Source organism: Plasmopara halstedii, assembly GCF_900000015.1.
Source record: "Plasmopara halstedii genome assembly, contig: Scaffold_1343, whole genome shotgun sequence".
Lineage (NCBI taxonomy): Eukaryota > Oomycota > Peronosporomycetes > Peronosporales > Peronosporaceae > Plasmopara > Plasmopara halstedii.
The window spans coordinates 1,162,778-1,175,425 of record NW_020188258.1 but is presented as its reverse complement, the minus strand read 5'-3'; the positions used below and the strand labels follow the sequence as shown (position 1 = coordinate 1,175,425).

At 45.0% G+C, this 12,648-nt stretch overlaps 3 protein-coding genes across 3 annotated transcripts; 2 read left to right on the top strand and 1 right to left on the bottom strand.

The window, feature by feature from the left end:
* Positions 1–6,479: 6,479 nt before the first annotated feature.
* PHALS_01243 (Tetratricopeptide TPR2) lies at positions 6,480–7,811 on the top strand (the record flags this gene model as incomplete). The annotated part of the gene is made up of 1 exon (XM_024731072.1): positions 6,480–7,811. The coding sequence occupies one exon, from the start codon at positions 6,480–6,482 to the stop codon at positions 7,809–7,811; it is 1,332 nt and encodes a 443-aa protein (XP_024581286.1).
* Positions 7,812–7,903: 92 nt separating this feature from the next.
* PHALS_01242 (Predicted membrane protein) lies at positions 7,904–9,219 on the bottom strand (the record flags this gene model as incomplete). The annotated part of the gene is made up of 7 exons (XM_024731071.1): positions 7,904–8,015; positions 8,106–8,140; positions 8,209–8,314; positions 8,379–8,608; positions 8,672–8,780; positions 8,838–9,074; positions 9,140–9,219. 7 exons carry the CDS (start codon positions 9,217–9,219, stop codon positions 7,904–7,906), a joined length of 909 nt encoding a protein of 302 aa, XP_024581285.1.
* A 240-nt stretch (positions 9,220–9,459) lies between these two features.
* PHALS_01241 (gamma-tubulin complex component 2) lies at positions 9,460–12,647 on the top strand (the record flags this gene model as incomplete). The annotated part of the gene is made up of 2 exons (XM_024731070.1): positions 9,460–12,588; positions 12,621–12,647. The coding sequence occupies 2 exons, from the start codon at positions 9,460–9,462 to the stop codon at positions 12,645–12,647; spliced, it is 3,156 nt and encodes a 1,051-aa protein (XP_024581284.1).
* Between the last annotated feature and the right edge of the window lies 1 nt (position 12,648).

Genomic DNA, 12,648 nt, shown 5'->3' with positions numbered 1-12,648 from the left:
CTGCAGGATTCATGTCCTACGTACCGATGAAGAGAGTGAATACACAACACTGCATGTTTATCAGGGTGAGCGTCACATGAGTGGGACCACAATTCAAGCAACTTAAAGCATATCAAGAATTTATCATACAGTGTCAGATATGACCCGACGTAAAGGTTTTTGCATGCAATTTCGCTCAAATTATTTGTTAAGCTGTGGACTGTGTGACATACACTCTTGACCTGAATTCAACATTGACGAACTCGCGAAGATGTCGCCAACAAAAGCTCCATTCTTAGCGACAATGCGAAAATTGGATCGCCGTGCGCTGTAGACGCAGCCAAACAAATCACTAGATGAGCAAGACACAGCATAGTCGGCCGTCAAAGAATGATATTGTTAAAGTACATTGCAAGATGTGGGAGTGATCGTCACACATCTACGTCAGGAATGTCGAAATTTTAAGCGATTAACTAATTAGCCATGACCAATATTAATACAACATTAGAGTGGTCAAGGGAGTCACGCTACATGATCTTTTTCCCAAGGCTGGTACCTTCAAGCGAATTTACTGGAAGTCGAGATATGCTAAACTGGATTTAGATCCCGGATCGGGATATTAGGCTGGCAATACAGAGAGCACAAAGGTCAAGTATTTTCTGGAACAGAATGCGTACTGTACTGTTGCCTGCACCCATTGTGCAATTGTGCATAATATAAGCCTTGACCAAACAAACCACCATTATACGGCGATAATCGGCCTAGCCGTTTCTGAGAGCAAATGACTTGCCGTGCATAGTCTCCTCTCTGTACAATTACTTATTCCGTATTGTTTTTTAAAGTTACGGCCCCTGCTATGGAGCTCACAATCTAGCTGAAGAAGCCCAATTTGTTATACACTAGCGTAGTATTCATGCCGACTAATGCTAAATGCATTGCACTATGACCACGATTCTATCTTGCTAGAGTGAATCTCTCACACACTTATGTGTTTGGGCATTCAGCACATTAAATCGCTTGCGGAGCGAGTTTATCGCCCACAGAGAGCCACTCCAATGGGGTACTGTCTGTGTTTTGAAAAGCAACGGTTGGAAAGATGTTCCTTGGCTATTGAAAGCTGGCGGAAGTGCCGCGAAGTACCAAGCTCTGTTTGCGCACTGGACAAAACCAAACACCGCTTCACCCGTTCTAAGATTCTGCAAGCCAACTCAGCGAAGCGGACTTCCTTACAAAGTGGCATATCATGCTTGACTTTGCGAAGTACAAGACACGACACAGGCGTCGGGGTAAGAATCCACCGCCTTGAGTTTCTGCTGTTTACAGCTCCGCTCGTCTTCTTGAGACAACTGTAGTTGCTGACGACCAAGGTTCATAGTTACCACGGGGTTGATTACTTCCCACAAGTGTAAGCCCTGCAACCAGCGGCCCTAAATATTCTTCAAGGGATATAAAGGCCGAGAGTGTACCAGGACATAAGCAATCTTGGCATCACAGCGAACTTTTCATAGTGGACCTTCAAACTGATTTTACTGACTAGGAGTAATCCTTCAATTTCACCTTGTTACCAGATACTGGTAACAACCCTAGTGTGCCCATCAGACCGAATGCTCCACGGTAAAGCAGACCACTTTTGCTCATCGAGAAATGCCGTCGGAGCCGCTGGTTATCGTGAGCTTTCTCAGTTGTTGCACAAGTCAACTCTATCCGAGAATTGCAGCATGCGTGTGAGGCTAAGATGGTCCAGATTATGAATTCGATAAACATTGTCATCGATCAAAGAACGCGTTGATGCTTAAATGGAGAGAATGGATCAGCTACAGGAGACTGTCAATACGCTGATCCGTCTGCAAAATAGCTCTACACACCCGACTGACTCGTAAGGGCGAGGTCGTGTTATAGCTTCAGTAAGCCCACATCACACACTGAAAGCGTAGCTTCCTCTTTAGAATGCTAAGATAACTCAAATCTTTGCTACGACGGTGGACTGTTCGATGCAGCGCTGTTGCAACTTTGTCCATTAGACCCCAGACAGATTATTACACTGTATTAAATACATCCATCTATCCGCAATATATTTCACCTACCTCTGCCATCGGCGTGTTGGTTTCTTTTGTCCTGGTTCCAGCCATAGCATTGCGCATCTAGCACATGACGCTTAAACTTTTCGAGATAAAGTCGCTAATTTTTCTACGAAGTATAGCCGGCTGATACAGCAAATAGATTTTGATTAAAAGTTCCTCTCTCATTGGGACCATAGCTACTTCGAGGAGGTGTAAGATGCACTCGAGAGTTATCAAACCGGATTTTGATATAGGGAAAGCAGAAAATCTATTGCGTTATGCGACGCACTTTCATACAATGGGAGGAGCTCGCCGTAGCACAACGATCTGTCCGTGCGAGTATATTTTCCATTACGCTGATCGCGCTTTCTATTTGGGTATCTATCGGTGGGATGACCAGCGGTTGACATTTCTGATATGGTGCCAAGCTTCTTAGACAGTGTCTTACAAACCTTCGCTGTAAATCGCTGAAGTCTCATGTTCACAAAATACTTAGAAGAAGCTGTCAGTATGTCGACCAGTCACAGTGTTGCTGCAAGCAGCTAGATAAGTCATGGTATTCAGACTGTCGCCAATGACCTTAATGCCGGTGTTGTCGGACACATCTTTTGGAAGCCTGGAATAAAGCTCATAACTATGAACTGACAGCACTCTGTCGGATTAGTCAGACTGGCTAATGATGCCGACATATGCGGCGAGGGCTTTACCTGTACCTGCGGCGAGGGCTTTACTTGACACGTTTCACACATGCACACAGGTGATTACATACTGTACATGCTGAACCCTCAATGCATAGCGCTCATCAAAACAATATGTTTATTGTTATAAGTGGATATATCATGTTCTATATAAAATATTTTGTACCTGAGGTCCTTCGCGGGCGGCACTACTACACTGAATGTAGTGCTGTAATGCAGCAAGTCCGGGGATCCTAAAAACATCCATACTTAGACCTTCTTGCTTTTCGAACTTTTCGGCAACGCATGAAGCATCTGGCAACGTAAATAGCCTTATAAGCTAATTGCACCACCATCGTAGCACGTGACAAGTCACTATCGGGTAGATGCGAATCTGCGTCCGCCACCACACCAAGCCGAACCGATTTATACCTTCCCTTAAATTTATGCTCGGCAAAGAAAAACATTCATCTTGCCATTCTCTGCGAGAAATTCGGTGACAATATCGCTGTGAGTAACGACATATGACCTGTATAGACCACAAACAGTTTATTGCCAAACAAATACACTCTGAACTTAGAAAAGGTATGCATAATTACAAAGAGCTACTTGTCGTAAACGGTGAAGTTCATTTGAGAAATGCTACTCTGGTGAGACTTAAACGCAAACACGCGCTCTTACCCAATGGCATATGTTTGGATTAAAATATAGCCAATTTCAAAGTCTGAAGAGGCACAGACGATATAACATTCCCCGAGCAAAGTCGGAACAGTCTGCGTCGGGGCACAAATATGAAGCTTCTTTTATAAAGACCGTATCTTTGCCGCATCATATATCAAGCGATAAGTGAGTGCTTTTGCCACGTCTGTATAGTTTACTGTTCGTAGTTAGCCAGGCCAAGTCTGTTTCGGGACAGAGGCAGTGGCCAATCTACAAAAGTCGTCTCGGGATCGCCCCCCAGGCCCTGCTTTCCAATCAAAATTCCCATAAAGGAGATTGTGTCCGCGCTAAAACACACTTGACCATTATGCGAATAGCAGCTTTAAACACACAGACTTAAGAAACGCTCGCAATTGTCTAACGTGATTCTTCAGATCCGCCATTTCTTCTTTGCACGATCATGGGCAAATCTATCGTTGAAATATGTTTGTGCATAGCTATGATATGACCCAAGCAGCTGTGTCACCAGTCAGTTGAACGTTGCCGGTGCGTTAGACAGTCCCTGTGATATAACCAATTATTTTCACTCACCAAATCCGCTTGGTGCTTCGCTCGGCAAAAGGCGTCAAAGATGTCGCTCTCTTTCGATATGGGCCATCGCCGTGTAACGGAATTTTTCGTTTCGGATAGCAGTCAGTCCCATGACTACCTCACTTTTCCAACTGCAGCACGTGTGGTATATTTCTTGTCACCACACCGTGAAAAGCCTTAAAAAACAGAACTTATCTGTAGGAATATCGAGAAAAGACCCGATTCAAGCACTCGGTGTTCTGCGGGTATCCGGGTTGATAGATCTAGCCATGACAGATGTTGTTTTTTAGTTTCCCTCTGGCGCCAACCATATCGATTTGGTGAATTCGCCGTCTACAATTTCTTGCATATGACCCCGAGAAACAATTCTTGTAGCTTTAAATGAGCTCCTGCCGATAGTAGATACAAAGATTTACATTTCATAAGATGGCCCGGTCACTTTGGTCATGCGTGAATGATCGTTCCCGCCACTTTACTACGGAGACAAATTGCTCTGAACGGCGGACACTTCACACGGTAGTGCTGACTCAGTTGTATTGTTACATCATCCCAATAATGTGCCATTTTCTTAACTTCAGGCCTGGCTTTTACCCGCGACTTGTGGTCGCCTTCGATCTTACCAGCTCTAACACAGAAGACTGCGAAAATTGGTCGCTTCCTTTCTCCACCGGTCTCTGTACAGGAACTAACAGCTTACCGCTATTTTTACCATTTACCATATATACACTCTGGAGACTGTATTAACGCTTCTTCCCATCACAATATTTGAACACTCGATATATGACCGCTTCTTTGGCCCATCCTGAGACCGCGACCAGCTATCCTTCTGAGCTTTGATCAAAACACCTAGCCACACCATTGCTATCAATGTCAGGCAGCCCTGTGTCCTGCACGAAAACTTTCATAGCTTCATACCTGCGGCAAACGCGCTTCTGCTTTATAGCAGATATAATACCATGACTTGCCTAAGCTTCACTAGGTCAAAATTGCGCGATACCCCACTTTTTCGATCTTCGGTTGATGTATTGCTCATGACGCAAAGTCAAGCTGTACCTTAATTAGAGAAAATACCTCAATTACACGACTGCTACGAGACAAGGTGTGATGCTGTAAAGTCCACAAACCTTTTTGGTGTTCGACATAATCTTCGATACTCATATTCTTTGAGCAAAGGTGTGGCTGGACTCCATCGCCTCGAGTGTGTTTAGTGAGCTTCCTCCCCAGCTCTCGCGGCACGAAAATTGTTCTTTGTATTTCAGGTGATATTCATCGCTTCCTTAAATGAGGTTGGGTGGACACAAAAGATATCAGTGCGAATAGCACCTGATTGGAACCCTCCATAACGTGAGTAACGGTTACTGCCTTTGTAGGAGATTATGACGCCCTTGCTACGGTACGATTCCGGCAATTCCAGGAGAAAGTATTTTCTTCCTTCGTCAGGTAGATCAAAACTTGAAATACACACGATTCGACTGCGAACACCCGCGGTATACATCGCTTTGACTTGCTGATGTTGGAATGTCACTTAAACAGAGGTGGTGCGCGTCTTCCTAGCCTGGAGATTGAAACTCTATTGCTTCACTTAATACAATTTTGCAGTCATCTCAGCCCCTTCTTTCAAAGTGTGAGATTTCTTCCGTCCAGAAAGTCACGGACTATACTTCAAATACCAGTGCAGTGAACTCAAGGTAGATCACACTTTATTACCAACGATTTGTGTTGGGGCTCTTCTGGAGTTGTCTCACAAGCGCAATCTCTTAGCTGGTGAACGCTTTGACGCGAGCGATTATCACATTTGACCTTAGAAACACCAGCACTTTAATTTTGTCGAAACCAACAATCGACAAAGCTTACTAAGCATGTCTGTCTTTCCCGGAAGCAGGTACTCAAACGTCTCGTATTCCATCCCGCAAAGGATACAGCCCTCTCATGACTCAATCGTACAAGGGCTACCAAGTGCTACCAAGTGCTACCAAGTGCTATAGGGTTGCCTTGTACTTTGTACATTGGAAGCTTAGTTTGCAATAAGAAATGCACAAAGGTTGAATTCGTAAGCTTCAGCCAGGAGGAGAAGCAAGAGCCATTAAAGTAATTTTCTTGGGTCAAAAACTAATTCTATTTAAATATACTTAGCTCCTTCTCACGAAAAATTTCTGTTTGTCATTTGACGTGCGACCAGCACCCTATGTACCACTTCCTTGACAGAATCCAATCACCTATACAGATACAGATACTTCGGTACTTATGTATATTCACAAGTAACAAGTACTGTACTGTGTCTGCACACTTGTACAAAGTACAGTACATACCTTGTTACATTATAAAGCACTTTTACGAACGGGGCCGTTCCGTTGCCGTACTTCAAATGGGGCGCTGCCTTGAATGTGAAGGCGTCAAAGTCTGACAATTTGTTTCTATGAATTTCTGAGCGTACAATCTGGTCAGACGACTTTAAACATGCATCAAGTAATTTAGTGTATAGATTTCAAATACTCTAATCAAAAGTGTACCCATGGTGGGCAGCCGAATCACGACCCGTGCCTCCGCCGTCAATGCGCGCTGGCACGCGCGTCTGGCAGCGCTGCTGGCGGCTTCGAAAAAGTACGAAAGGGCTGTGGCCCACTTCCGACGGGCTTTAAGTGGACTGGAAGAGGCTACGGCGGCGAACGAAAATCCGGAGGACGAGACGCAATGGCTTGAGTGGCGAGTCCGATGGCAGTTTGAGCTCGCGGCGATTGAATGTAAGCGCGGCTATCACTCAAGAGCTGTCGAACTATACGAAACGATTATGCAGACAAACCCCGGATGCGTCGAGGCACAAGTTAATTTGGCGGCGCAGCTCGCCATCACAGACGCAAATCGTCTGGAAGAGGCACTTGGACTTTGCATGCAAGCGCTCGCGCTGAATCCTAATCTTGCAGAAGCGCACTACAATCGAAACGTGCTGCTTCGAAGAATGGGTCGTCAAAGTGAAGCTGTTCGTGTTTATTGGAATTATTTAATTCAGGAAATTGGAGCAGATGTTGTCAAAAAGGTATTGCCTGCTAAGGCTGAGCTGCTCTATGGTGATGGAGAGCTACGTGCAGACACATTTGGGGTCGATAATGGTGGGCACTTAATGTACAATTCAGTGTGTGAAAATAATGGATTCGTAGTTCTTTGTGTGAAATGGGGTACCAAGTATGGGGCAGAATACGTGAACAAGCTATACAATTCGGTCATGCGTCACTGCGGTGGACTACGGTTGAATTTGGTTTGTCTGACTGATAATATCGACGGCATTGACCAACATGATAACTTGATCACTATGCAGTTATATAGCGGCTGGAAAGGATGGTGGAACAAGTGTCAACTATTTTCCGATACAATTATGTCAAAACTTCGTGCGCTTGGTCACTCGCGATGCCTTTATCTGGATCTCGATATTGTTATCGTTGGCAACTTAGCTGATTTGCTGTCGTGGTCACCTCCGCCGGGTGTTCTAGGTCTACTAAAGACAGATCATATGGTTAACGAACAGCGATGTGGAGGGTATAACAGCAGTATAATGGCTTGGCGTATCGACAATGACGAGCATGATGCGCCGCTTCTTGTACTCCACGACTTTTTGCACGCACACTATATTGCCATCAGCAAATATATATATAAATTCGACCATTGGCTTGAAATGGCCAGCGCGGGTACATGCTTTTTACAAAATACATTTCCTGACCAAATAGTTGAATACTGTAGTCTCGACAAGAAAGCTCCAATACCTCCCCCAAATGCAACGATCGTGTGCTTTCCACTGGTTCCTAAACCGCACGAAGCTACTGCACCCTGGATTGCAAAACATTGGGTTTGAACAAGGCTCTTTGTATGATTTACACTCGGGTAAGAATCTTTCATCCCTATTGAAATTCCTTTCATTATGTGATAAGATGACAAGCCTATGGCTTAATCCTTTTCATCGCGAACTTTCACAGACAACAAAGGCGATGTTCCATGATCAGCGCGAGCGTGTGCAAGTTTCGCTAGCTTTTCATCCAGTGCTTTCATCGCACGAGCCCTATGCAACCGCCATATTCAGTGTATAATTAATCAGGTCCGTTGTACACGTGGGTTCTTAGCCTCACGTCTTTTTTAATCAAGCACTTACTTCCGGCGTTCAGCAATTGGGTCATTTTTAATCTCCTGAACAAATTAACAAACTACCATATTAAATTCAAGCGCTTTTGACAACGTGTTGACTTGTATCGTACCGTAAGGATTGGTAACATTTTAGGCTTCTGCATTGCGCGCTTCTTAAAAAATCCACAAAGTTTGGCCACACTGAAGCAGAAACCCGCGACTGGTCCAATTAGTGGTCTGGACAACAAAAATCTTACTTTTATGTGTACTACCATTCAACTACAAGTAAATGAACACGTACGCGCAAAAGTCAGGAAACAGAACGACTAGTGCAAACTCGTCCGATACATCGCCAATAGTACGATCACGGTTCTTGTTCAAAAAGCGGAGATAATACCATCCGAAGTAGCCTCCCATGCACGAAAAGGGTCCAGCGCTTGTCAGCATTGACCTTACCGAAGGGTTTGCCGCAAAGGCCAAACCAACCATCGTGCAGAAGCAAAAGCTAAGACATACTACGAGTGGGTAAAACTGAGAGACAAACAGCAATAATTAAAACACAACACAGTGATGCAGAAAAAAGCAAAGATATACGCGGAGCGAAATGCCTGGGAACGAGGGCGCCGTCGCGAATGGATAGGGCTTCATGTAGGCAACCAGCAGGGCCGTAATCCCGCCTGTAAATCCCGAAAAACTCATTTCCCTACAGCAATCAAACCATTATATATTGGAACCAAATCATAAACATAGTAGATCATACAAGTAGGAAGGATTCCGGAAAATGATGTATAGTACGAAGAGGCTTACGAATGTCACGACTGCCGTCGCCGTGTTGGCGAACAGCAACAATCGCATAAGATTTACAGCACCAAGATCTGGCTCCACACGCTTGGCTAAACCGAAGGCTAAAGGTAGCACGAAAACCAGCTGCACTAAATACGGGTGGTAAAAGCCCGCTGTAACATACACCCAAGGCCGAATGTGAAGTAGGATGACACTGCAACCGTAGTACACAAAACCTAATAAGCTCATCCAATGCAGCATTAGATGCAGTGTACCTACTCGGCAACAGACAGAGCCAGGATGCCGTCATTTTCTTCTTCAGGCGTGAAAACAGCACCGACAAACCACAAGAAGATCATGCCAAAAATTAGACCTATGGAGACCGGAAGCTTCTCAGCACCGAAAGTAAACACCATCAAGTGTTGAGAATAACATCGCGGAGAAAGCCAAGCCCACGTAACGACATCAAATTAGGCCACGTACCCGCATGAGTTCCACCGCCACGTAGCAGTTCTCGTTTACCTTTACTGCTAAAAGACTTAATATTCGAGCTTATTAGGCTCACAAATCGAGACTAATTTTCTTAATTACACACTAAAATGGAGCCTTTGCCGCCTCCGCCTCCGCCTCCTGGCGAAACCCGCAGTCATGCGGCATCTGGTTCTTTGCGCGCGGGTAGTCACGCTCCAAACTTCAATGAATTGCGTATCGGTGGATTTTCATCTCGCTCCTCATCGCTGCCTACTGATTTCTCAGCTATTAAGGACGGGGACCCGTTGTCACCTAAAACGCGTTTGGAAATGGAAAAGCAACGGCAGGCGTTGATCAAACCGACGGTGAATTTATCGGGTCTTAACACTAGTGCGGCCAACACAAGCAACACGACACCCACTAGCAACAATAGCGCACGCAGCACGCCGCACTCTTCTTCCTTTTATAGCGCGAGCAGTAGCTCTGAGCTAGTGCCCAGCAGTTCCCGGCGCTTTGACCAACAGATGCAGCGCTTGACCTCAAGCAACCAAATGTCGCCGCATCGAGCCATGTTAAGTCGAGTCGATAGTCTGCTGGGCTCTCAATCTGAAGGTCCTTCGCCTGTTGCATCGTCTCAATTCGAAGACGTTAATGTGGCAGCCCAGTCCGTGTTTGTGGAGTCGAACAACAGCACGTTGCCAAATTCGGTAACATCACCCTGGAATTTTTACAAAGACCGAGGCGAAGAACCAAAAGAACCCTCGAGCTGTGGAGCTGAAATCCTATACAACTCGCCCATCAGACTTCGACTGAGCAGTCGCCAGTGCATTAGGATTTCGGCGGTCAAAAATGAGAAGCATCAGACTCAAAAATTGTCGCACTTACCACCGAGACCGACGGGACAAGGCCAGGCAACAGGTGGATTGGCTGGAATTGCACGCACTGTAAGACCTTCGACATCTACTGTTCAGATCGACGTCAGCGGCGATGGGTTGGATGGAGACGACGATCAAGTATTTGTGCTGCAAAATACTACCCTACGTTCAGACTGTGGAGAGGTTCACTTTTCAGATGTCGTCTCAATATATTGCACTATTGGAAGCTGTAAAGGACATTTTTTATCGGTTGATCCTACAACTCAAACATTATTGATGAAGAAAGGGCCAGTAATCTCCAACAACGAAAAATGGAGACTTGTGAATCCTATTAAAGAAGGTCATGAGGACCATTTAGCGTCTATGAATGCCACTAGCAGGTTGTGGGGAAACCAAAAATCGATATTCACAAGTGATAGTGTGATGATTAAGATGAATACGGCGGATCTCTACCTATCCGTACATTTCGACGGGTATGATGAAAACTCATTGGACGCTAAAGCTCCGTCAGTTCTATTGTGCAAAGAGAATAATGACATGAATAATATTACGCAAGTTTGGAAGATCACAAAGTCAAATTTGCCCTACGATCCGGATTGGAATCGAGATCGTCCGTATCTTACCGGCGAGATGTTTTTGCAGCAAGCCACGCGATATCCCGCAGCTGATAATAATAGTGACTGTAATGTGCCGCCATTGTCTACGTATCCTCCTTCAGTTCAAGAAACAATCATTCTGGATGACTTGTTGTATGTTCTCTTAGGAGTGGAAGGCCGTTACATTCAATTGGCTGTCACCGAGACTAGAGCTGTCAAGACTAATCAGACAGTCAGATCGTTTAAATTTGGCCTTAGTCAACCTGGTATGGATCCATCCCTCTTGACCTTATCATCACGATGTCTACCTTTGGGCGAGTTCTACTTGAAATCTATTGTCTACATTGAGGAGTTCTCTCGATATGAATATGGCCAAGTGAGCCATGCTTTTTGTGCAGCATTGAAAATGCTGATAAAGGAATATAAAATTATGATTGGACAGCTGGAACACCAGTCGAGAAATGCAGATGATCATCTCACTATTCAGAAGCTGTGGTACAACGTGCAACCAAGTTTAAGAACAATGGAGATGCTAAGCTTACTCGTGGACAATTGCCGCACAACGATCGGTGGTGGATCATTGCTTTCTGAGATTCAGCGCATTATGTCTTCTTTGGCAGGTGACTCTAATGCACGCAAGGTGTTTTCGTTTCTGTTGGAGCGCGCCAGTGTGCCATATCTTAAAATGGTGGAACGATGGATATACCACGGTGATCTTGTTGATCCGTACGACGAGTTTATGATTCGACGAGATGACCAAGTGAGCAAAGAAGACGTACAAGATAATCCGTACTCAACCTACTGGCAGAGTCGCTACACCATTCGAACATCTCAAGTACCGCTTTTTCTTTCTCGAGTCGCACAGAAAATCTTGACAGCGGGAAAGTATTTAAACGTTTTTCGCACATGCAGTCGTCAGATGGATTGCCCATTTGCAAGCGAGATTGTCTTCGCGTCCAGTGAGTCGGTATACGAGGAACTTATTGACAAAGCGCATGGTTTTGCGAGTCGGGTACTACTAGATCTCTTTCTGCGCGAAAACGATTTGCAAAATCGTCTGATCTCACTAAAACACTACTTTCTGATGGATCAAGGAGACTTCTTTGTGGACTTCATGAATGTCGCCGAAGTCGAACTTAAGCTTCGTGCTGACACACTGTCGTTGCCTCGCTTGGAATCATTGCTTCACCTGTCGCTTCAAACCTCCACTTGCTCGTCTGATCCGTACAAAGACGACCTACAGTGTTTCTTAGCACCCCATAACCTCATCTCTCATATGGAAGCAATCCATCAACGCGCTCAGAAAGGACCCCGAGATTCATTGACAACTTTTGAATCAACGTCCATTGGTCACCCTGGATATAAGGTTATCGACGCGTTTACACTCGACTACAATGTAAAATGGCCTCTATCACTTGTGATATCGTGTGGTGCCTTGACCAAGTACCAAATGATCTTTCGACACATTTTTTTCTGCAAGCACGTGGAACGCCAATTGTGTGATGCATGGTTAAATCACCAGGCAACAAAAGAATTGTCTTTGCGTGCAGCGCTTGGTCCGTCGTTTTGCCTTCGACAGCGTATGTTGCATTTCCAGCAGAATTTTGTATATTACATGATGTTTGAGGTCATTTCGCCGCGATGGCATGATTTTCAGCAAAAATTAGTTAGTGCAGCGACCGTGGACGATATATTGGAATTTCAGGGCGAGTTTCTTGATATTTGCCTGAAAGAGTGCTTGTTGACGGACCCGGACCTCTTGCGAGTCCTCACAAAGCTTATGATGGTGTGCATGACGTTTGCAAACAGCATTGAAAGCTATACACGGCCCTATTTCCTGGATGAA